Source organism: Toxotes jaculatrix, chromosome 7 (genome assembly GCF_017976425.1).
Source record: "Toxotes jaculatrix isolate fToxJac2 chromosome 7, fToxJac2.pri, whole genome shotgun sequence".
NCBI lineage: Eukaryota > Metazoa > Chordata > Actinopteri > Toxotidae > Toxotes > Toxotes jaculatrix.
The window spans coordinates 6,763,221-6,787,166 of NC_054400.1; the positions used below are offsets into that span (position 1 = coordinate 6,763,221).

Sequence of the window (23,946 nt, forward strand, 5' to 3'; positions counted from 1 at the left end):
GTGCTAGAGCGGTCATTTTCCGGCTATACAAAACGTTCACTGACCGGACAGTGAATCTTGGCTTTACCAATCACTTTCTTTGCGAATATGATAAACAGTTTTATCAAACTCATTCTGTTTAACCCCGCAATAATTTTGAGGCGTGGGTGTGAACACCTTGCAAACGTTGATTGTATATAAAAGGTTACAACATACCTGCATTTTACCACATGAAAAGACATGCATCCTTTTTTTTAGTACATTTTTTTCTACATCACATGACTGAATCGTGTCTTGGCGTCATCGCTCTTCACGGAAGTCAGCGGCGTTGGCGATGGTGGCGGTCTCGTCAGTCTAGCAGCAGGAAGAGGATGTTTGCTTCCAGTGAAAGAATAATATCACCTGATCACAAGTCTTTATAACAGAGTAAACCGCCGTACAGTGTTTCTGCTGAGCTTGCTGGGATCTAGACAGCTCATTCCCACATCTGGACCCGGCTTCTGAGAGTCTGAAGCAGGGCGCTGCTGGATAAGATGTCCCTGTTCCAGTCGGCACTGGATTTCCTAGCCGGGCCCAGCTCGTCCGGAGCGGCCAGCCGGGACCAGAATGACTTCGTCGGGCAAGTCGTTGAGCTCGGCGACATGAAACTGAGGATCAAGAGGGTGATCGCAGAAGGTGAGATGGTGTACCTCAATGAGAAACGTTGATAACATCTTACGCGGCTAGGTATGCTAGCTAGCTGCACTGGCTAACAGGTTAGCATAAGTGACAAACCTCTGTTGGTAGTCAGTGAAAATAGCGTTAGCAAGTGCAGAGCTATGAGTCACCAAGTAAACACCAGTTGATAATTTGGTTTCGTGTGTGTCTGACAGGCGCAAAATTAATTTCCAGATTTTGATGTGTGAAGATCATGCATAGGTCTGTGATACAGAGATGACCATCGTATGTAGCTGATCTGTAAGTTAAGCCACAGCGAGATACATGTATGGTTGCATTTTACTTGTTCACAAACTGGCAACTTATTGCTGGCTACACACCCCAAACCTTATCATCTTCCATGGCAGGAAGACATGTTTGACTCAAGAGAAAGATCATTTCCGAGGGGGCAGGACGACATGCTGTGGTAGAATAAAAAACTATCCGTGATGACAGTGTTGTTACCAAAACTCTTCCTAACAGGACTCTTTGTTTTAATGTCAACGACTCTAACAACCAAATCAAAGTATCTGCAGAGCTTTCCTTCTCGTGGCATTAAGGGAGAGACCAGTTGAGAGGTAGTACTCCTTCGCTGATCCCTGCTCTTTTTGGCTTCTTTTATTCATGTGTTTCTGGTTAGAGCTGCAAAATAAACAAATGAACAACAAAAGATGAAATGTGCTGAAGAAACATGGTTTTTAAGTTTCTGTTTTGGTCCTGGGACGGTCAGCATCAGGAGACCTGTGTTTTTCTCTACCTGATACTTTTGAAGTTTGACTTGGATTTTTTGTATTTATTTTTGATATATAGTTTTATAAAGCAAGTTGAAGGCGACGTTATCTTATTTATAAGACTGATATTAAATACATGTCTTATGTCTTACGTCTTTTTGGCAGCGTCCTCTTATCATATGGTGTAAAATTCTATGGAACTGCTATTTCAACATCACTGGTTTTTATTTAATGTGTCTGAGTTTGAATCTGAAATAGTAGCCTCCATTTGTTTGTACACAGTGACTCTGGTTACAGAACATGTGTAAACCCACAGCTTAGGTTTCTTCTGTATGGCAGCAAACAGTGATTCTTGCCCTTGTAGCAAGACAATCTTGCTATACTGTCATATATAGTTAGATACTTGCCATAGTGGCTGGTAGAGACAGTAAGTGTTTATTTTGGGTGTTGTCCTTTCAAAAATACTGGTTAAATCAAATTTAGTTGTGATTAATTTAATCATAAATATTTTCAACATCAAGTAGTGGTTACATAAGTGGTTTAACATTAGCAGTGAGCTTAGGCCCAAAAGAGGTACTTCATCTTCCAGTGTCAACACAGTTTTCAGCGTGGTCAGACCAGTAGGTCAGAGTTGAACTCATTTATGGTGTGGCTTCAGTGGTTCAGTGAGCAGACTTGCTCCACTTTTTTTTTTTATAACACAACACAATCTTTCAATCACAATCGATTTTTAACAGCCCTAAGACAGAGTTTACGCTCATTTTAGATTAGTCCTCACAACCAACGGATGGTTTTTCAAGTAGTAAAAAACTGTGAGAAAAAACAAGACTGACACTGAAGAAGTTGGCAAGTCTCTGTGTCCTTTTTTGTCGAAAAGTATTATGTTCCTTTGAAAAAAATGTGACCCATCTTGGTTGACGTTGCTTGGTACTTGCTACCTCTGACAGATTGTTTCATCCTCATAAGTGTGAGCAAACTGTTTTTCTTAGAAACACTCTTTCCTTTGTAGGACTCACTACCAACTCATTGTTTCGCAACTCACTGTCTCACTCAGTCCCAACTGCATTCTGAATTTATGTGTTGAAAGCAAAGCCCTTCTTTTAGATAAGTTTTTATAACATACATGAGCACACTGCAAAAACTTTTCATAATCAGTTAATGGATTATGAATTATCCTTAAGTCTTTAAAAGGCCCAGAAAATAGTGTAAAATGCCAGATATACTATCGACTAATTGTTTTTGCACTAATTCCTCTCTAATCAACAGTATTATCACAGTGTTGTTATTGCACATCCTCAGCCATGAGGTTAAAGGAGACACACAAGGCTCCTGTTACTTGAAGGGTGCCTTTGTTGTATTCCCCTGCCAAGATCTTTGGTGAGAGAATACAGTGGATGGCTGTAACCAGATGGTTGCATTTCTTTGTAGAGCTGTGACTGGTTTTTCTGTACCTGCCACATAGGCAATCAAGGTTTGTTCCACTTCAAGGAATCTTTTTGGGTAGCCACATTATGTTCTTGGGTACTTTTAGGAAGCCACTGTGCTCTGTTGCTAATAAAAGTAAAATTTGTCCCTTTCTGATCAGGTGAAACAGAGACAAGGAGACAGAGAGGTGCCTTTATTCAGAGCTAGAATGGAGAAGCTGTGCTTCCTTTAGTTTATACTTCTGTAATTATTTAACACAAGCACAAAGATCCTACCCTAGCGAGACTTGACAATGTAAGATACGATAAAGATTGGTTTTTACCTCTTTTTCAGTGTTTCTGTTTGAATAGCTTGGTAACAGGAGCAAAGGAAATTGAGCATTTCAGGTTTCATTCCATCCCTTTGCCCTCACAAAACAGAAGAAGACATGTGATCCCCACAGGGACAGGTGTGTGTTCTCAAAGCAGAGTTGCTTAAATGGCTGAGAAATGATGTGCTGAATTGATTGCTGGCTGGAATGCTTTGTTATTACAGTTTGTAGTCAGGTAAAGTATTAATTAATTCTAGAGCATGGGTTCAAAACTGTAATACAGCCAGCTCTGGTCTTACTTTTTAAAGATGTGTGTGTGACCATGAATTTGCTGGTTTGAATACTAGACAAAAATCAGGACTGGTTAAATAAAAGCTACTGCACACACCTGGGCACTCTTCCCTGTGTAAATAAAAGAGAAAAGATTAAAGATTGGAATCTTGAGTGTCTTAGGTTTTTGCAGAGAAAAGCCAGGCTGGTAGTTGATTTACTCATCACTATGGTTACTTTGCACTGGCCATGTTTGGACTGTGGCTTGCTGAGTACATGTACTTGTGTGCGCGCGCACACACACACACACACACACACACACACACACACACACACACACACACACACACACACACTTAATGAAACTGTTTCTTGTCCGCCAGCCAGTGACTTAAGTCTCGAAATTAAAAATTAAGCCAATGTACAAAAGGACATGTGATGTTCTGATGTATAAAAAGATTTGTCTGATAGCTGATTTATTGTAGATCTTAGGCCATACGTTCTACACATAGTTCAATATCTTTGTATAACACTTTTGTTCTCTTACTGTCAACACATACACTGAAAAGTATGTGAATCCTTTCACATTTTGTCGCACTGCACAAGTTGAAACTAAAAACCAGATTAAAAATGTTTTTATCTGGGAGACTTAACATTCCCTGTTCAGATCAGTAAGGTTTATATTATATTAATTTGAGAGACAGGGCTTTAAGTAGCACAGATTTCTTCCATGAAATATATTGTAATGAGGGCAATGTGGTCTTCTGTATGCCTCATTTGTAGAAAAATGCATGTCCGATTGAGAACAGTCTGCCTAGCTGTATGGATTTCTGTGAAAGGCTGATCATACCATGCCAAACCGATTCCCTTTCCTCTATGATATCTGGCTGATGGATGCATCAGCACTTGGTGCATTATCACCAGTTCAGGTTTCAGCCCTGCCTTCAGTGAAAAGGTGGAGATTAGTGGTGGCCTAAAGGTTAGAGAAGTGAGCTTGTGACAAAGAAGTTGGTTGTGTTGTGGTGTTTTTGAGCACAGCAGCTAAGCTCTGACTTGTACAATGTGGCTGCTCAGTGGCCAACAGATAAGACAGTGATCATTATACTTGGCAGCTTCAAGGTTTGAATGTTTGTGTAGAGCAGGGTGTTGCTGAGTTATTTGTGCTCTCTGGGGTCATAAGGCAAAAGTGAATTAATTCACTGTTTGGACTGTTGGACTGTTTTTACAACACATCCCGCTCTGCATCACACAGTTACTGTAATACACTGAACATGTTTCATTTTAAGAGCTTAAGAGTGAGCGTACCTTTCATGTAGGTATAAACAATGTAAATTACATCCTTGTTTCTCTCTTTTTTTCTCAGGCGGATTTGCCTTTGTGTATGAAGCCCAGGACATGAGCAGCGGTAAAGACTATGCTCTCAAGGTAAGATAAAGGTGTACCCAAAAAGGAAATTGTAGTTGTTGCTCATTATTACATGTTCGGCCACTCTTACATTTTTGTTGTATTACTCAGTATTGCACATTCCTTCATTAATTCACTTATTTGTTAGTAGGCATGATAATGTCTATTTATACATTAAACCAAGAACATTAGCTCATTGATTCCACACTGATTCTGTATTCTACATTTCACATTGTAATACTGTAAATGCAAATACTGTATAGACTGTTAGTGCAATAATAAGATGACGTGCAACAAACCAGTGGTGTTTGTGTGTGTGCTTTTGTTTCAGAGGCTGCTGTCCAATGAGGAGGAGAAGAACAAGGAAATCATACAGGAAGTCTGCTTCATGGTATCCATGATCATTTCCAGATTATCACAATGAACAGACTTGTTTTTTTTTCTTAAGACCGTTTAAGACAGAACATTTCTGATTTAATGCACAGCAGAGGGTGACATGTGACAAAGGCAAGTTAAACTCTAACCCATGACTTCACAAGATTGTGGACTGCACCTCCAGCACAGTACTGTCATTACGACTGTTTACTAGCAATGCCTCACAATGCCAGAATGTGTGAACTCAGAACTTCTATGTATTATGTGGTTCTGTCCTTAAAACCTTGTCAGCTGTGTTTCTTGTTTGAAAATAAAGAAGCGATGAGCAGGACGGAAAATGTTCATTCATAGACTTGTTATTCAGTGTTTGCCAGGAGGAATAAGATCATTTCAAGACAGCTTTGTGTATCTAAAGGCCAAATCACTGAAGCATCCATTGTTACTCAGGGCCTCTGGAGATGTTTTATTTTATGAAGCCCTAGTTTTTATCTATGAGAAAAACTCTGTCAGTGGAGGGGGCAAACAAACCCTTTGGCCAGCAGATAAAAACACTGGGACATCTCTTGTACAATTGGGCAATAGCTGTTTCATGCTGTGGAGGCACCGGCTGTTGGTAAATGACGCACCATGTTTCTGGGTACGTTGCAACATTAGTGTTTTCAGAGCGTAATTATTTGCATAACGCTTGATGCCTAGAATGCTGATGAGGCAGAAAAAGTCTGAAGTCACCAATAAATTCTTGCAGTCACCCAACTGTAATCTCTTCCTGATTTTACCAGCAAGCTACAGTACAGTTTTAGAATCAGACTGCTTATTTGAGGCTTTCTTGGCTATGCATTAAAGTGAATGGTCAGTACATCAATTAAAATCGTTAGAGATTTTTGCCCAAATCAGTGGCCACAATGACTGATTAAACTGACTGAAAAATTAGTGACTTTGATTTTATGTCATACAAAACACTTGGTTGGTGATTTCTGTTTTCTGACGATGACTGACCTGTGGCCAGGCTTGACACCGCAGTAGCGTTTATCCTGTATGTTCCTTGACTTGTTGGTTCCATAGAAAAAGCTGTCGGGTCATCCCAATATGGTCCAGTTCTGCTCTGCCGCCTCCATCAGCAAGGAGGAGTCAGACACCGGACAGGCCGAGTTCCTGATCCTCACTGAGCTGTGTAAAGGTAAGTACACACAAACACACACACACACACACACTCCTAAGGACACTTTTACCAGTATTTGTGCTTCTCTGTCTGCTACCTCTTTCTCTATTTCATCACTACTGAATCAGCATTTACTCATTCAGCAAACTAAAGTGCTGTAAATCTGGGGTAACTTTAACTGAGAGGCCTTTGTGATGAAACAGTTTCCTGTCTGTGGCCTTTCTTCTTCCTGGTCTGCTTCCTTTCTGTTTGTTTTCATTCAGCAGTTTTTCCAGCTAAAATCTTTTTACTTTTGTAAAAAGATTTTAGCTTTTGTTTAGATTTTGTTTATAAGGGGTTATATTTTCTTATATTTTCTGAAAATTCATCGGACAATTTGTAAGAGACAAAAAAAAAAGGGCTGGTGTTGCTTTCGCTTTGATGAATTTTCATTCATTCATGTGTTTGTATCTCCTCTGCCGCAGGTCAGCTGGTGGACTTTATAAAGCGGGTAGAGCAGAGGGCTCCCCTGTCATGTGACACTGTGCTGAAAATCTTCTACCAGACGTGCCGCGCCGTGCAGCACATGCACAAACAGAAACCTCCAATCATACACAGAGACCTCAAGGTTGGTCTGTCCTTTGTAGTTGGATGAGTGGATGATGTATCACAGACCAGGCGAATGATGAAGTATCCATAATAATGCACTACTTCAGAATGAACTGACTAAAAGAAACACCTCAACATGACTACATTTTGTATCATATGAACAATAATCTGCAATTTAAGGCACAACAACTGATAATACTTAAAATGAGTGGCTATTAAGAGTACTAATTGCTAATTAAATGTGTATTGATTGACATGCTCACTGTTTTACTGCATGTGTTGCAGATTGAGAACCTCTTGATTAGTAACCAGGGCACCATCAAGCTTTGTGACTTTGGCAGCTCCACCACAGTGTCACATTACCCTGACTACAGCTGGTCAGCACAGAAGAGGTCGATGGTGGAGGATGAGGTGTGCACATACTCAAACATCAGCTATAGCTAATCTCAGCAGGGCCCTCCTTATACAAATGACTGATTCTTATTTTTTTTTTCTTCTGGTTTTTCTTTTTCCCTGATATCTTCAGTATATTTTAATACTATATTCTCTAATTTCACTATGAAGTTACTTCTTCAATTGATAGAAGAAAAAAAAAAAACGACTCAGAAATCACAGTGGACCAGTGGGAATACTAACATCATGTTATTGGACAGGAACCAGAAACCTTTAATCGAATTAACAGCTGGAGGTCCAGGAAGGACCTATCAATCAGGTTAATTATAATTATACTGTAGCCACACAGGCAAGTGCTCACCAGCTTTACCACAGATGACCTCAGCATGCAGGACCCCAGAGATCCTGGTTTCTAAATGTAATAACATCGGTGTCCATCAGGCGCCTATTTTCAGACTAGTAGCAGAAACAAGATGCTCGAGGAAGGTCTGAAGTGGATCAGTTTCTCCCAACCAAAGAGATGACTTAGATAAATATTTCAGATGTAGCCAAGGTTTACTGCAACACCTCACGGTGGTCCAACAGCTGTGCTTCTGTGTTTATTTTCTTTTTTCTGTCTCCATATAGATCACAAGGAACACCACTCCAGCGTACCGAACGCCAGAGATGATTGATCTCTACTCCAACTTCCCCATCAATGAGAAACAGGACATCTGGGTCAGAGCCCTTCATTGTTTTTTCTTTGTACCTGTTGTTGGCAGCTACCATAAAGACTGATACTCTAGGTCCGGTCATGTTAGAGACCTTACAGTTGCATCATTAACAGACCTCTCTCTGTTAGTTACGTGGGCATAACAGAGTGACTGTGATACCATATTCTGATAGTGTTTTGTTTCTTTTGCCGTGATTATCTGTTCTTCTCATAAAAAAGATGACTTGAGAGTTTATTATTGTCTTTATCATTTCTGTTCTGCCATACAGGCCCTGGGATGCATCCTCTACCTGTTGTGTTTTAAGCAGCACCCATTTGAGGACGGGGCCAAGCTGCAAATCGTCAATGGGAAATACTCCATCCCTCAGAATGATGTCAAGTACACTGTGTATCACGACCTCATACGTATGTACTGCCTGTCTCTCTGCCAGCCTGTCCATGCTAGCTTCTTCTTGTCAGTCCACTTATTCATCAATCCCTCTCGCTTTTACTGCTCTTGTCCATTTGTCAGTTGTCACCAAAAGCCAAATTTACTTATCACCTTTACCAGCCTGCCAGATGCTTGAGATGGCACCTCTAAACGTAGCTTTCATATACTGTACTTTATATTTCTAAACTAGGATAAATAAGTTAAAAAGCTCCATCTGGTGGGCTGTAGAATTCTGTCCATTTACTGCAAAGTGTGACAAATCAGCTACTGATTCACTGTATACATTCTTAATGCATTTATAATTGCTTTTTCCATCAGCATCATATTTTGTTGTTCTTCTCATAAGTACAGTCTCTTCAGATTTTAACATTCCCCATAAAATCTTCTTCCTACTTCTAATGCCTCCCCTCTCCTCTTCCTCCTGCTCTCCAGGTTCTATGTTGAAGGTGAACCCAGAGGAGCGTCTGTCTATTACAGAATTGGTCAACCAGCTCCAGGAGATAGCAGCAGCACGCAATGTCAACCCCAAGTCTCCCATTACAGAGGTAGGTGTGTGCACGACTGCAGACTGGGCTGTAAAAAAAAAAATACTATGGCACTAGATTAAAGAAGTTATACTACAGTTATCTTTAGCTTGTAGTCCATGATGACTGTGGTTGTTCTCTTGAAATTGAAACAAACTGATTTTGACAGATTTTTAGAATATATCACCACTGAAACTGAGCTAAATTCTGATACTACCTGGTAAATTTGTCCAGTCTTCAAACCAACAGACAAGTATTTGATTACGGAAATTAAATTTTTGCATTTTATTTAAGAGCACATGGCTGCTGAGTTTGTCCAATTTCTAAATGTATAAAGTAACTCTTGATTTGGATTTGCCAAACACTGTGGCTACCAGTTATAACGTTTCTGCTTCAGTTATCAAATTTGAGTAAAAGATTACTTTCACAGTGTGTATTTTGGAGTAAACAAGTTGTTTGGCTGAGCCACAGAAGCACATCCTTGGTGCCTGTTAGGAGGGCATTGACAGGGCGACTGCACAACTTCCTCCACTGTGTGCGTAATCGTGCACGCACACTTGTACGCTCTCAAATTGCTGATGTGGTTACACTTGCTAAGCTTCACATATAACACACACAGACACACACGGAGGCAGGCACAAAGGAGGCTGTATTCTCTTTCCCAGGCTCCTCTCTTCCCAGCTGGCATGGTCTTAATTAGTCCACAGAAACAGGGAGACACAGAGGTGGAAAATGTGTGAACTAAAATTCAAAATAAACATGAACTGATAACAACACTTCATTAGTAAAGCCGTACTGTGGGTGGCATAGTCACTGTAAAAGCAGAAAACGTCTTTTCATTTACCACCCACGGTAGCTAATTCTGCACAATCAGATTTAAGATTTTAGCCTCGGTTTTGGAACGAGCCGCCATGATCAACTTAGCAGCCACGGCTTCTTATGATTCTTACCACAAATCCACAAATCCAGGTACTTATCACCAGATCTTCAACCCCAGTTGCCATTTATATAAAGCTGATTTCAGTGTCAAAAATCTTACAGGTTTACAGTGACTCTTCTTCCACTAACTTTCTGTTCTGCAATATCTGCCACATTGATGTATGGATGAGTCAGTGTATGTGTCCTGAACTAAATTTCTATTACAATTAAAAGGATGAATACTGAAGTACTTTTTTGTTTTTGGGAGCACATTAGTAAATTGGGGCACAGACTTGTTCTACTAAACGGAATCCTGATAAGGTTGGTAAATGTGTGCAGCTCGAAGGCAGATTTGACGATCGCTGATCTGATTAAGGTTAAGAAGGGGTTTCCCTGCTGGACATGAGGAGATTATAGCCTTCCTACTTCTCCTCCTCCTCTCTCTGCTGCTTCACGGCACAGACATATGGAGAGGCAGACTGTGAGATGGAGCAGAGAGGAGGAAACTTGTGAGGGAGAGGAACAGAAATGGAGATGAAATACTAAGAGGGAAATATGGTGGACATCCAAGAGAGGAATAGAGACACAGAGGATATCTGGCTGCCTTAATGCAGACCCAGACACTCCAGTTCTCATCGGAAAATTATTTTATCTAGTGCTTCTCAGACGAGCAATTTTTTAAATTTGCAATGAGTTAGGATTTTACATTTAGGGACAGAGACCAGACCTGTTGCTTTACTCTCAGGTCTTTGTTTTTCTGCTGATTTGATCTCTCTCTGCTATCCTTTTTTCCGTTGCTGCTCCTTGTTCGTATCTGTTTTGATCATCTTAGGGAGTTCTTAGTTCTTTTAAGTTGTTTTTTTTTTTTTTGTCATCTTAGTTTTTATTTTGTTGACCTACCTGTTACAATGTTGAGTGCATACTACTGTTGGCGTCCAGTGTATGACGGCTATGAATGTCTGCAGCTGCTGGAGCAGAACGGAGGTTTTGGCAACAATGGAGCCCAGCCACCCATGCAGATCCACAACGTGCACAATAATGCAGGTAAGGGTTTGTTTGGACAATGGAATGCTCTCTGTGGGTTTGGGACAGTGTTTGCTAGAGAAGATACAGGTTTGTGTATGTTTTTTTTTATAGTGTCTCTTTGTTTCAAGTGCTCACACTTAAGATGGGGGAGAGTTCAACTGAAACTTCTCTGATAACAGAAAAGGAGTTCTGTGGCATTTATAAGCAGTCCATAGCATAAATCTGTTAGGCTCTACTCTAACAAACTACGTTTTATTCTATATGGCCCTCTTCAGGGTGCAGCTGAGCCAGTGACTTAACTGCACTAAACTTCTCTTTTCATGTAACCTCTAATTTTAAATTGGCCAGGAACACATATTCACATGCACACATCCACCAATATCACTGAAAGTTGCACGCTTACTTAACCGAAGGTACTTGGTGAGCAAATCGTATTATACCTGTACATTTTTCATTTTCCCATCCATATACACAAACAACCATACAAATACACACACAGGCTGTGTAGTGTCCATTAAGAGGATTTCTGCACGGTCAGTCTGCCATCTGTCGAGAAGCAGAATATGTTTGCCCTTTCCCTTGAGAGTGGCTCCAGCCCTCCTTCTCATTCATACTTCCAGACCCGGTCAATAAATGATTTTGAGTCAGTCGGAGTCATCTGCCTGTTGTTGACATCAGGCAGGTCATTAGATAATAATTTGAAATCGCAAATATTCCAGATTTTGTTGACTATTTTTGTTGTCATTGTGGGTTTAACTGTCTCAGTATGTAAGCTATGATGGTATATACAAATGGATCATATTTAGCAGTCTCTTTTTTCCCCTGCGATGCCTACAGGCATGTACGATCCTGATCAGACGGGCAGTGGCCTCTTGGATATCTTGAGGGGAGGAACAGAGCGCTTCTTGACTAACATAAAGGACACGTCCTCTAAAGTTATCCAGTCAGTAGCCAGGTAAGGTGCTTCAACTTTGCTACCGTGAATATCACTGTTTTTATTCATATTTCATTTTAAGTCTTTTCAGTTAATCTTTATTGTCATTACAGATCAGCTAGCACTGATTGTGCTTTATTCATATAACCATACAGTCAGTTTTTTTGTTCCTTACTTGGTGTAACATGGGCATGTGTTGCTGAATTGATCTCATTATTCTTCTTATGTTTTACGTTTTTTTTTCACCTATGCAGTTGACTGAACATTCAGTTTTCACGTTACGCACTGGCTACTCTTCAAGTCTACGTATTACTTAATTAACCCAGAAAATTCCACCACTATGTTTGCAGTCCTATTTTAGGTCAGGCATCCACCAGATGGCATAACAGTTTTCTAATATGTTGTAATTGTCAATCATCATGTTTCATCACAATTTCATCAACCCAAAATAAATGTCAATGATTGTTATTATACACTTGCAAACTGTCTATATAACCATTCATAATCATGCCTATCCTGCCCTGGGATTTACCTTTTAAAAGGAACATTTTGCTACTTAAATGTCCACTGTGTTGGCAGACTTTGCAGTTCTGGTTCTCCCAGAGAAAGACAAACCTTATTTCAGTAGGTTCTATCTGTCCTTGTAGTTCTTTGACCAACCACTGGCATAAGAGTAAGTCAGATGGTGGGAGTAGTCTAGTTTGCTGAACTTGGCTGCAGCAATCAAAGACACTGGTTGTCAGTGTTACAGACAGATGCCCTCCGTATAAAATGTTTGAAAATACCGGGCAAAGTGTTCCTTTAATAGCCGCTCTATCCATATCCATTAAAGTTTGATGTTTCATTTGGCTATTCTGTCATCGGTTTGTTTCATTTGTTTGGTCGTTTTGTTTATTTTTTGTTGTTTCTTTTCTCTGTCCCAATCCCTCATGGTCCCACTATGTGTCCATCACCTAGCAACCCAAGGTAAATATGGGTCGGCGAAGTGCGTCAACACATTCGTTACTCTGTGTTCCACAGTTTGTGTTTGATTTAGAGGAAAAAAAAACCTACTACTTTTTTTGTGCTGTGTCCGTCATCACAGCTTGCTGATCCAAGCATCACACATTCAGTAATTGGGTTGAATGAGTGCAGAGCGTGATGCGAATGGATAGACGAGTATCATTTTAAGAGTGGAAAATAATTGGAAAATGACATCAGCGAATAGCAAAACAAGTGAAATATATTTTCTGTGCATGGTACAGAAAATTATCGGCTCAATTAATAACAAGTTTGAAATTAAAATCAAACATTAACATTAAAGCTGGTGGTGTAGCAAGGGTGGCCTTAATTTGACAAGGTTTATTATAACACATGCATCAGATGTCTTAAAGTTGCAATGCAAATCTAACTTCCCTCAAAGTTTTGTTAAAATTGGCATGGTTTCTTAAAAAGGCTGAGCTTAATTTAGCTGCCCTTGTTATACTAATCATGTAATTTGTATGTTTAATTTATACGGAAAAAAACTTTTATCTATCTGAAGCAGACACCCTCATCCATAGCCTGAATGAATGAGTGAATGAATGGTAGTTAAATGGATTTAATATGGCTCCACTGCTTACTAAATCACCATTTCAGCAACATCTGTGTCTTAACTAGCATCGCCTGTGTGCTAACATCGTACAGATAAAACTGAGTGTTATCAGCATAGATAGATCAATTTCTATGCTTGACCCACAGTTTGCTTGTCTGTACTAAATTTTAATACACAGTAGGAATCGTGCTGCGTTGTTTTTGCTGTTGTCATTGTTCCAATATGATTTTGTTTGCTGTAACATCCAGACTGACCTCATTTCCACTTCGGTCAACTGTTAAGACTTAACCCGTCGGAGCCATTGGCAGTAATGACTCTTCAGAGCATATTCCAGTGTAACAGCAAGCATCTGCCAGTTGCCGGTGCTACAATTAAAACTCAGACGAAAGATAAACTGGGGACTGTCTTAGTCTAATTTGTATTTTTCTGGGGCAGCCTTCATCACACCCAACTGGTTGAAATTCTGTATTGTGTGGTAGTGCTGACAGAGATGTCCATGCAGTCATCTCTCATTTACTACTCCATCCTGCAAGATTATGGTTTCAAAACCAGAGTCATATTAGACATTTCATAATACAAATCTTTCTTGTTACTAAGCTGTTTGTTAATGGGTGTATTTGTGCAGGCTCCCAGACCTTAGTCAAACTGCTTTATTTCCCTTTTAATTTCTAGTTGTCATAGATGTTTTTCCTCCCTACTATGTTGTGTACCTGCTCCTTTTATAAGTGCACTTGTAATTTCTCTTACAGCTATGCCAAAGGGGACCTGGATATTTCATACATCACCTCCAGAATAGCAGGTAAGCACAGTATGCTTACTTACTTATATTTTTTTTTTCTGTTACTGCATAATTTAAGAAATAAACATTTAATGTATTAGTTACATGTGTTTCTCTATGTTTGTGTGTGTGTGTAGTCATGTCCTTCCCAGCAGAGGGGGTGGAGTCAGCGATAAAGAACAACATTGAGGATGTCCGTCTGTTCCTGGATTCACGTCATGCTGGCCACTACGCTGTCTACAACCTCTCTAAACGATCTTACAGGCCTTCGCGATTCCACAACAGGGTATGAATTGTCTGTGTGTCTGTGCACATTTATGGTGGGTAGATGTAGCAGAGTGGGACAAACTCTGCTTTGAGTGGATAGTCTGTCACAGAGTCAGTCGTGATTTTCTCTGTTTGACACTGTAATACACAAGGTTATTTTTTCCTTAGTATTTGCTATTATATTTTTTCACTAGTGTGCACCTACACAAGATTCTTGTTATATTCAGGTGAGTATCTCTGTGTGTGTGTAGGTTTCAGAGTGTAACTGGCAGGTGCGCCGTGCCCCCAACCTCCGCAGTCTCTACAGTGTGTGTAAGAACATGCATCTATGGCTCAAACAAGACCAGAGGAACATCTGTATTGTACACTGTCTGGTAAGCAACCTGTCGACATGTCTTTGTACTTCATGCATGCTCAGATGCAGATAGCGGATAAGAGGAAGTCAAAACTAAGACATAAATAGATGATAAGCAGCAGAAATACGGATGAGGATGACACTTCATCACTTTTTGTCTCTTTAGGATGGCAGGGCAGCATCAGCAGTGGCAGTTTGCTCCTTCCTGTGTTTCTGTCGCCTTTTCACCACCGCTGAGGCTGCTGTCTACATGTTCTCAATGAAACGCTGCCCACCTGGCATAGCACCCTCACACAAGAGGTATACAAACGCCAACACAGAAATCCCGAGGTGTAGAAAAGAGGGGAAAGGGATTTTTTTTGGGTTGGCTGTCTTGGTTGGAATTTTGTCTCCATTTTCAAGCTTTTACGGCCTCCTACATCAAAATATTCATTGTTTTTCAAAAACTAACAATACATGATCTCGATTTTGCTTTTAATTGTTGCAGGTATATTGAGTATATGTGTGACATGATGGCGGAGGAGCCCATCATCCCCCACAGCAAGCCCATAATAATTCGCTCTATCGTCATGACACCTGTGCCGCTGTTCAATAAGCAGCGTAATGGATGCAGGCCGTTCTGCGAAGTTTATGTTGGAGACGAGAGGGTCCTCACCACTTCACAGGAGTACGACAAGATGAAGTAAGTTAAGGATGTCTGTCAACTTTCCCCGGGTTAAAAAAGATGTTAAAAACTGCTTCCCTTTCATTCATTCTGTCTCTCACTCTTTGATCTTTTCAGGGATTTTAAGATAGAGGATGGGAGAGCAGAGATTCCCCTCAATGTGACAGTACAAGGAGATGTACTGGTGGTGATCTATCATGCAAGATCTACACTGGGAGGACGTTTACAGGCCAAGGTACACACACACACACTCCAGCCTGAATGCAAGTGTTCCTTCAAAAATACCAGAGACACCAGCTTATGCAGATACAGCATCTCTGTGGACTTGATTGATTACTGTACTGTTTCATTGTAATTCACACATAAATTCCATACTGTTCTGTTTCAGATGGCATCCATGAAAATGTTTCAGATCCAGTTCCACACGGGCTTCGTGCCCAGAAACGCAACCACTGTCAAGTTTGCAAAGTATGTACACTGTCATGAGCCATGAAATACTACTGAATGAACATCATCCATTCATGGCTACAAATTTCACACTTCCTGGTTGATAATATTGGCTTTTCACATCTGAAAGACTGACATCTCGTTTGAGATCCTACTGTAACTTTTACAGTAATAACAGTGAAGTATTGTTAATATGAGGTTTGTAATATGGTTTCTCTATCACTTCTTCTTTCACACCAACCTGTGCTCCTGTCAGGTATGACTTAGATGCCTGTGATATCCAGGAGAAGTACCCAGATTTGTTCCAGGTCAACTTGGACATTGAGGTGGAACCCAGGGACAGACCCACCACTAAAACCCCTCCATGGGAGGGTTTCCAAACCAAGGGCCTCAACCCCAAGATCCTTTTCTCCTCCCGTGATGAACAACAGGAGATCCTCAGCAAATTTGGTAGGTGACATTGCTTTACAGAAGCCAGGCACTGGGTCTAGGAGTCTGTTTCTCAGTTTATTAGTCATCTTTCTTCTTTTCTACCCTCAAGCACATTGGTCGTGTTTTTGTACCGCTAATTCACTAACATTAAACCCTATTCACTACAGGTAAGCCAGAGCTGCCTCGTCAGCCAGGTTCCTCAGCATCTTATGACTCAGAGTCGCCCCAACCAGTTCAGACCCCAGAAGGCTCCAATGCAACAGAACCAGAATCTCCTGTGAGCACTGATACCAACGCCAACAACTTCTTCCAGACACTTGATTGGGAAGGTATTGTTTTTGTGTTCTCATGATAATATTTAGGCTTTAAAATTCCTCTTTAGTATTCTGGTTAGTGTGCTCCTTTCTAAAGAGGAGAAGATTGCCTGACATGTTTTTTTTACTGCTTTAATTTCCCCCTCTAACCTCTAGCTTTACCACCCCTTCACTGAATGATTGTGCCAAGTGTGTCGAGTTTCCACTGACCAGCTTCTTATATATTTAGATGTGAGTGTCCCTCAGGATGGTTCAGACAGTCAAGGAGGGGGACCCATGGATGACCAGGAAGACTTGAGTGATCAATCAGAAGGAGAGTCCTACTCCTATTCTGCCCCCAGTGGAGAGCCACTGTCACGTGACCCCAGCGAACCACTGTTTGATGCTGACTTTGAGGTGAGGAAAGTCTTGGGTGGCTGATTATATAATTTTATACCATCAGTTTAGTATGACATCCTTCATCATGCCTCACAAGCGTGATATAGAGTAGAACCAGAGTGCTTTATTTCTTCCTCCATCATTCCCTTAAACATCTGTCTTTTCATTGGTGTCCCCATCTTCCCCTAGACGTCCACTCCTGCGGCCCAGGAATCTGCTGTTGGTGACACAGCTGATCTTCTGGGGTTGAACTCTGACCCCGAACCTCCTTCCATGTCCTCGACCTCTTCCTCTGCTCCTCGTCAAGGAGTCCAGGGAGGACTGAAAGCTGCATCAAGCAACAGCGACCTCCTCAATGATCTGTTTGCACCCCCTGCTGGTCAGACAGGAGCAGTACAGGAAGACTTGTTCTTTAGTGGGCCAACCAGTGGGGCCACGCCAGAATCAAAACGTAAGGGCCGAGGCTTAATAGGTGCTAATATTGCATTATGATAACAAATCTCCCAGTTATCTTTAATATTTTTTTTCTCCCTCACTGTGTCTGTGCTGCAGCCATGGGTGACCTGTTTGATCCGTTTGGGATGGGGTCTGGCTCTGGTGTTGGCTCCAGTGTGGGTTCATCTCGGCAGGCCTCTGGTCCGGACCTGTTTGGAGACTTGTTGGGTTCTGATAGTTCAGCCACCAGTGGGTTCAGTTCGGCTCACAGTAACCCCGCTCCTGCTTCCAACACCAGCCTCTTCAACCTCAGTAAATACGAACCTCCTTGTAGTATCTTAAAATCTTCTCAATTTTGTTGTACAAATCATTTTCCTCTTTTAATATGGGTGTTACATTCCTCCTTGTTTCCTTCAATGAATGGCTAATGGTAATATGCAATAGAAGCTTAATCAGTGATACTTTGGGCTTGTGTGTCTTAACAGATAAGCTAGTGAATGATGCCCCCAAGATGACATCGTCAGCCAGCCAACCAGACCTGCTGGGTGGGTGGGACAGCTGGGCAGCTGGTACTAACGCTGGCATGAGCACCACCACCAGCAAACCCAACTATACCAACACAGGTAGGTGGAGGAACATTATGTAGGGGCTTGCAGCAGACTGTATTTTTTCTGAGCCCTGTGAATTGTTATATATTAACCCCAAAAAGTCTAACTCACATATTGCTTCTGCCTCTAGCTTCTGGCGTGACATCTATGTCAAAGGCAAAGTCTCAGACCTTTGATCCTTTTGCCGACCTAGGAAACCTGGGCTCAACTTTATCAGGTATGGTTCCTGGACCAATATTTATTGCCAGTCACAGTGATGTCTTTAAAAAGAAAAACTAAATTTATATGCTTACATTTTTTTCCTCAAGTAATTATCTATCATTCCTCCATGTTTCTTGCAGGTTCCTCCAGCAGTAATTTTTCAGGGCCTTCTTTTAGCACAAAGGCTCCCTCCTCCTCTGCTTCCTCCTCTTCCAAGCCTCAAGCCCAGCCCTGGCAATCTGGAAGACCCAGCTCAGCTCAGAACAAACCTTGGATGCCGGGATCAGGATCTGGATCTGCACCCAAAGCATCCTCAGCATCTCAGCCTGCGGGCACACACCCCACCAAACCCAACTACAACCTCAGCTTCTCTAGTGTCATCGGTGGGAGAGAGGAGAGAGGAGTTCGTGGGCCTGGATTTGGTAAGAGACACTGAGTAGATGTGAAAGGATTTAATTTAACTTACAGATGATTTAATGTATTATTTTCCACAATTATCATTCAAATATGACTAAAGCCTATAGAAACAAACCAGTGTAATTAGTAACAAGCACCGGAATTCACCAGCTGGTGAAAATGGAAGTAATTGTAGTATTTATGTGCAGTATTGTGTTCTTTGTTCTGTATTGATGTATTGTTGCAAAAATCTTCTTGGGAATTGAATCAAAGTGCAGAAGCATTCAGTTAAAAAAAGGGGCCTTTGATGCAGCACAGCATCATTTCATTCAGTTTTTATGATCAAAGGGTTTGTTTCTTCAGTCTTCTTCATAAAGGCCTCATCCCGTATAACAAAGTCTGCTTGCATCTTTTTATTCCAAGACAGTTTCCATGTCAGACCTTAATTTCTCTGTGCTGTGTTGTAACGCAGGCCCCAAGCCCAAGGTAAAGGAGGATGATTTTGAGGACCTGCTGTCAACTCAGGGTTTTGCCTCTAAGCCTGATAAGAAGGGACCAAGGACCATTGCTGAAATGAGGAGGCAGGAGATTACAAAAGACATGGATCCACTCAAACTGCAGGTAACAAAATAAATATATATCTGAAGGGCACACATGCTATTTAAAACAATTTCTTGAGTAGATGAAATGCAAATATAATTCATTCGCTTGTGACTGGAGGGTCATGTGTTTGATCTTTAGCACAATAAATCTGGTTAGGAAAAGTGAACGTGCAGTGTTCACCTTTCTCACATTACTACTAGGTGCCCATAAGCCAGGTCATTAACTCCCAGTGATTTATACTAGGCAGCTTCCAAGTGTCAATGTGTGTAAACGGTTTCTGCAAAACATAGCTCTTAGCAAAACATCCCTGGATAGATAAAGGTTAAAACTTGCAGATAAAAGTTTTATTTACTGAGTAAATCTCCTTTGTCCACTGGCTTACACACCAGATGATCTTACTCCACTGAAATGAGATTCTGAGTCACCTAATCAGTCCTTGCAGTCACTTGCCAAAGGGCAGATTAGACAGATCAATATGGTGCCTTTTGGCAGGGGATACTCAGAGTTTTACCTCACAAACTAGGTTCTTAGTGTCAGTGTTTGCTGTCTCCATGCTGAAATAAATTAAGGTTTGTTTTAATGTCATGCTGCAGATCCTAGACTGGATTGAGGGGAAGGAGCGAAACATTCGGGCGCTGCTGTCAACCCTGCACACGGTGCTGTGGGAGGGTGAAACCCGCTGGAAACCTGTGGGCATGGCTGACCTGGTGACACCTGACCAGGTGAAGAAGTACTACAGGAAGGCTGTGCTGGTTGTCCATCCAGATAAGGTACAGTGTAATTTGCAGCTTATGAATTTAGTCAGGTCAGGGATAAAAACAAACATCCTTTACCAAGACAAGGCCAAACTGAAAATGGTCAAAGCTATTTTCAGCATGATTTACACGTATTTCAACTCTCATCTTTACTGTTCTTCATTCATTTGCAAATGTATGCTCTCCCTCTTTCTGCAGGCAACAGGCCAGCCTTATGAACAGTATGCTAAAATGATCTTCATGGAATTGAATGATGCCTGGTCAGAGTTCGAGAACCAGGGATCCAAAGCACTCTTCTAAATCCCTGGTCTGGATCCCAGGTAGACCAGACCAGACCAAACTGGACTGGATTTGGCCTAACCAAAAACAGGGTTAGACTGGGCCAGATTAGACAGGACTGAGCCCACATTGGGCCTTAGGGGGCAAAGAGCCTCTGAGAGGTGTCCTCTCTACCATTCCCTTCACTCCCTTCTTCCTTCTTTACGTTCTTCAGTTTCTACAGTCAAGGAAAAAGATCATTTTCCTCATGCCTGGCTGTAGAGAAAATTTCCTCTCCGGTTCATAAACCGCCAGTTAAATGTCGTGATCGTTCTTAAACTCACTGCCTACCTGTACAACTGCCTGAGTGGTGCTGCAAAGGAGGGAGGAATGGGCGACAATCACACAAAGAAGACAAAATGGCAAAGAAATCGGATAATACAAGGACTTTTAAAAATGACCAAGATGATTATCATGACAGTGATATTCAGATAAAAACATGTAATGATCCTACACTAATAAAATGCTGGTAAGTTTTGGCTGTGGCTGGTAAGTTTGTCATTTGTGCCTGGCAACATTCAGTCATTTAGCTTGACTGATTAAAAAATAAAAAATTAAAATGGCTGTAAAATTTTCAGCATGCCAGCCAACGTGGAAGTCTGCAAAGCATAATTTAAACAAAGTTTTTACGCTCACCTGCCTCAAAGTATAACAAACAGTGCTGATGGGTCTTGGAACACACCAGCCACAGCAACAAATGGTCAAGAAAACACCTGAATTCTTAATGCAAAAGCAGGATTTTGAAACAAGGTAGATCTGTTGAAAATACCCATAAATACTCTGAAGTGCCACAGCTGCACCTTGTGAAGCCAACATTCGGCTGGGTTTGTTCTTGAGCTGTTTCCTGTCCAGAACGACAAGACTATTGCCTGCTGAACACTACTAGTGCTGCTTCTATCATTGCAGTTATTTCTACGCACACTCCTCAGATTGATGTTAAAATCTGTATCCTAAACTTCTAACTTCTGACAAAGGACAAGAACTTGTTTTGGAGCCCTATATAAACCCAAGCGGGCTGTCTGTTGTTTTTGAAGTGCTCTTTGAATTCCACACACACTCAGGCTACTCTGTGTAGCTAACTGCATGCTCTCCGACACCAAACCTCTAAACGACAGGAGGTGAGTGTGTTTGATTTCAAACCAGGGTAGTCCAAAGGGGCGGTGGCTGTTTTTATTGAAGTGCTCTTTCTCTTGTAGCAGAAACAGCGAAGAGTCCACCTGCCTGATTTTGCTGAGTGGCAGTCTACATGCCTTCCCAGTGCTCACACTGCTCATTGCTTTTGAGCACCTCCATGTTCACTGTCATCATTAAACCCTCTCTTTGTCTCTCTAAGCCCCGCCCACCTCCAGCGCCTAGTTCAGAGGACATTTTTTGTTAGTGCATAGGAGGAGATCAAAAAGTGAAGGAATGAAAAGAGAATATGGTGATTTAATGTGGTTTCTCTTGGTTTTACTCTTTCCTGTATTTTTTTTGGGGTTCATTCTGTGTCAGTTAATCATCACTTCATTGTAAATATAAAAATATTATCATCCATTAAGTGGCTTTGTTAAGATTCCAGCCTGGTTAAAATTGATTTGTTATTGAGCTTCACGCTAGATTTTGTGAATGGTTGTGTGATTGGGTGTGTGTAAGTCAATATGCGAGTATGTGAGTGTGTTTCTTTCTAGGGAAGAGAATGAAACCTTGTAGGATATCATGCTTTCTTGTCTGCAATCACAATCTTTTCTTTTTTAGTTACATTTTTTTTTCCAGCCACACGTTTTGTGGATGTTTGTCCTTTCAAAATTCCAACTTTTACCCTTCTGTTTATTTTTTATTTCACATTTTACCTCATGGACCAATCAAATCACCTGTTTTCTTATTTATTATCTTTTTTTTTTTGGAGGGTTGAGGGTTACAATGACATGTATTCAATATTAATGGCACAAGGTAAAAAAAAAATTCAGATAATATATAAGTGGAATGTGCTGAGTGAAAGTGGGACAGATGTTGGTTGATCACAGTGAGCCTCTTTGTTGCTGTTTTCATTCCAAAGCATCTATTATTAATACGAATGTGCTTTTACAAATATATATCCTCTCTGTTGTTATGCTGTATGTTTATCATTTGTCTGTCCAGTCTCTTTGTTTTTTACTCTTTTGTTTCCTTTTTCTCTTAAGGCAGAACTGAAGTTGTTGCTTTTGTTTTGCATTTTGACATTGTGTTGAAAATCCAACAAAAGGGGCCAGTAAACCTACGTTAAAAAAAATAAATAAATGAACTGACGCTTGAAATTCTTGATGACAGTGTGATCATAGTATAAAGAGAGAGGATTGCAAAACCACACATTGGCAGTGTTTACTGAACCAAATTACATCATACTAATATGAATGTAGATTTCAATGCAAAAACAAATAATTAAAAATCTTTTGATCTGAGGCAAATATTCTGGTGTTCCATTGTCTTTATTATGAAGATCATCATAAGAATGTATTTAAAAATTGGAGACAGAATTGTCTGTTCTTTGGTCTCATTAGAAACATCCTACTTTCAGCGGTACAAAACTTGCAGTCAGTGTACTTTGGTACTGAATGGGATTTTTATGTATCTCATTCCAGTTCTAGCTGACCAGTGAGGATTGATTATTTGAATGATTAACAACTTATTAAATAGTGATCATATTTAAAACAGAGCTAAGTGGATGCTAACTGAAGAGTTTCATCAGTGGTTTGAAAAAAATAGTTTTCTCAATGGCAACATGTCATGAGTTCTTGACATAGACTGCTCAGAGCAACCGAGCTAACCTAAGGCTAATCAGCTAATCAGCTAGGCTAACAAGCTAAGCGGCAGCTACATCATGAGCTACATCATGAGCTACATCCACCACACGACAGTACCCGAGTCCGACCTGACAAGCTCGACCCCGAACGACCGCGACACACAACAACAGCAGCCGCTGACTGACGGAGCTGCTCTGTCCATGCAATGTGACAATGACATTTTAAACAGAAAAATGAGACAAAATAAAATTGTAGCCTAGTATCCCCTCTGAGAGCACGGAACACACCGCAACAGCGTTCCTAACATTAGCTGCTCCGGTCCTCTATCTGCATCAGCAGCGACCATAAATCGGCAATTAAGTCAGAAGCCAGTGGCAAAATATGCTAATACATGCTAATTAGTGCAAACATCCAGGTAAAATAGTGAGAAATTTACTTACCGAAAAAACTGCAGCACAGACTCCTTCGACGGTCGGTTAGTAAAGTCTACTCTACAACAAGCCATATTGTCACAAAAACCTATCCGAACATTGGCAAACAAACACGGACACTGCAGCCCCTGTCAACCCCTGGAGGTAGCCGGAAGCCTCTGGATGTAGCCGCCTAGCCCAGCTGATGGTTTAGCAAAGAGCTAACTGCCAGTGCCTATCAATGGGGCTGTCACTCAACGTAACCATGCCCTAATTTATGTAATAAATTTAAGCCTAAATAACACTAAAATGGTTGTGGTACAGGCTGTAAATATAGTTTTTTAGGCTGTAAAGTTGGCTATTTTAACTTGGGGGTCTA

General features: G+C 41.0%; 1 protein-coding gene across 2 annotated transcripts; it reads left to right on the plus strand.

Annotated features, from left to right (window-relative positions):
• The first annotated feature begins 300 nt into the window (after positions 1-300).
• Positions 301-22,796, plus strand: gak (cyclin G associated kinase). Of its 2 annotated transcripts, XM_041042080.1 has the most exons (30): positions 301-654; positions 4,775-4,836; positions 5,147-5,206; positions 6,253-6,367; positions 6,814-6,956; positions 7,223-7,348; positions 7,958-8,047; positions 8,312-8,447; positions 8,905-9,017; positions 10,880-10,958; positions 11,778-11,895; positions 12,832-12,840; positions 14,197-14,246; positions 14,363-14,511; positions 14,744-14,866; positions 15,014-15,147; positions 15,335-15,529; positions 15,629-15,746; positions 15,900-15,979; positions 16,215-16,408; positions 16,558-16,719; positions 16,934-17,100; positions 17,272-17,533; positions 17,635-17,829; positions 18,003-18,140; positions 18,256-18,342; positions 18,467-18,748; positions 19,195-19,343; positions 19,919-20,095; positions 20,279-22,796. In XM_041042080.1, exons 1-30 carry the CDS (start codon positions 513-515, stop codon positions 20,378-20,380), a joined length of 3,957 nt encoding a protein of 1,318 aa, XP_040898014.1. In that variant the 5' UTR covers positions 301-512; the 3' UTR covers positions 20,381-22,796. The 2 variants fall into 2 exon arrangements, with proteins under 2 accessions (XP_040898014.1, XP_040898015.1); XM_041042081.1 differs by lacking the exon at positions 12,832-12,840.
• Positions 22,797-23,946: the final 1,150 nt, after the last annotated feature.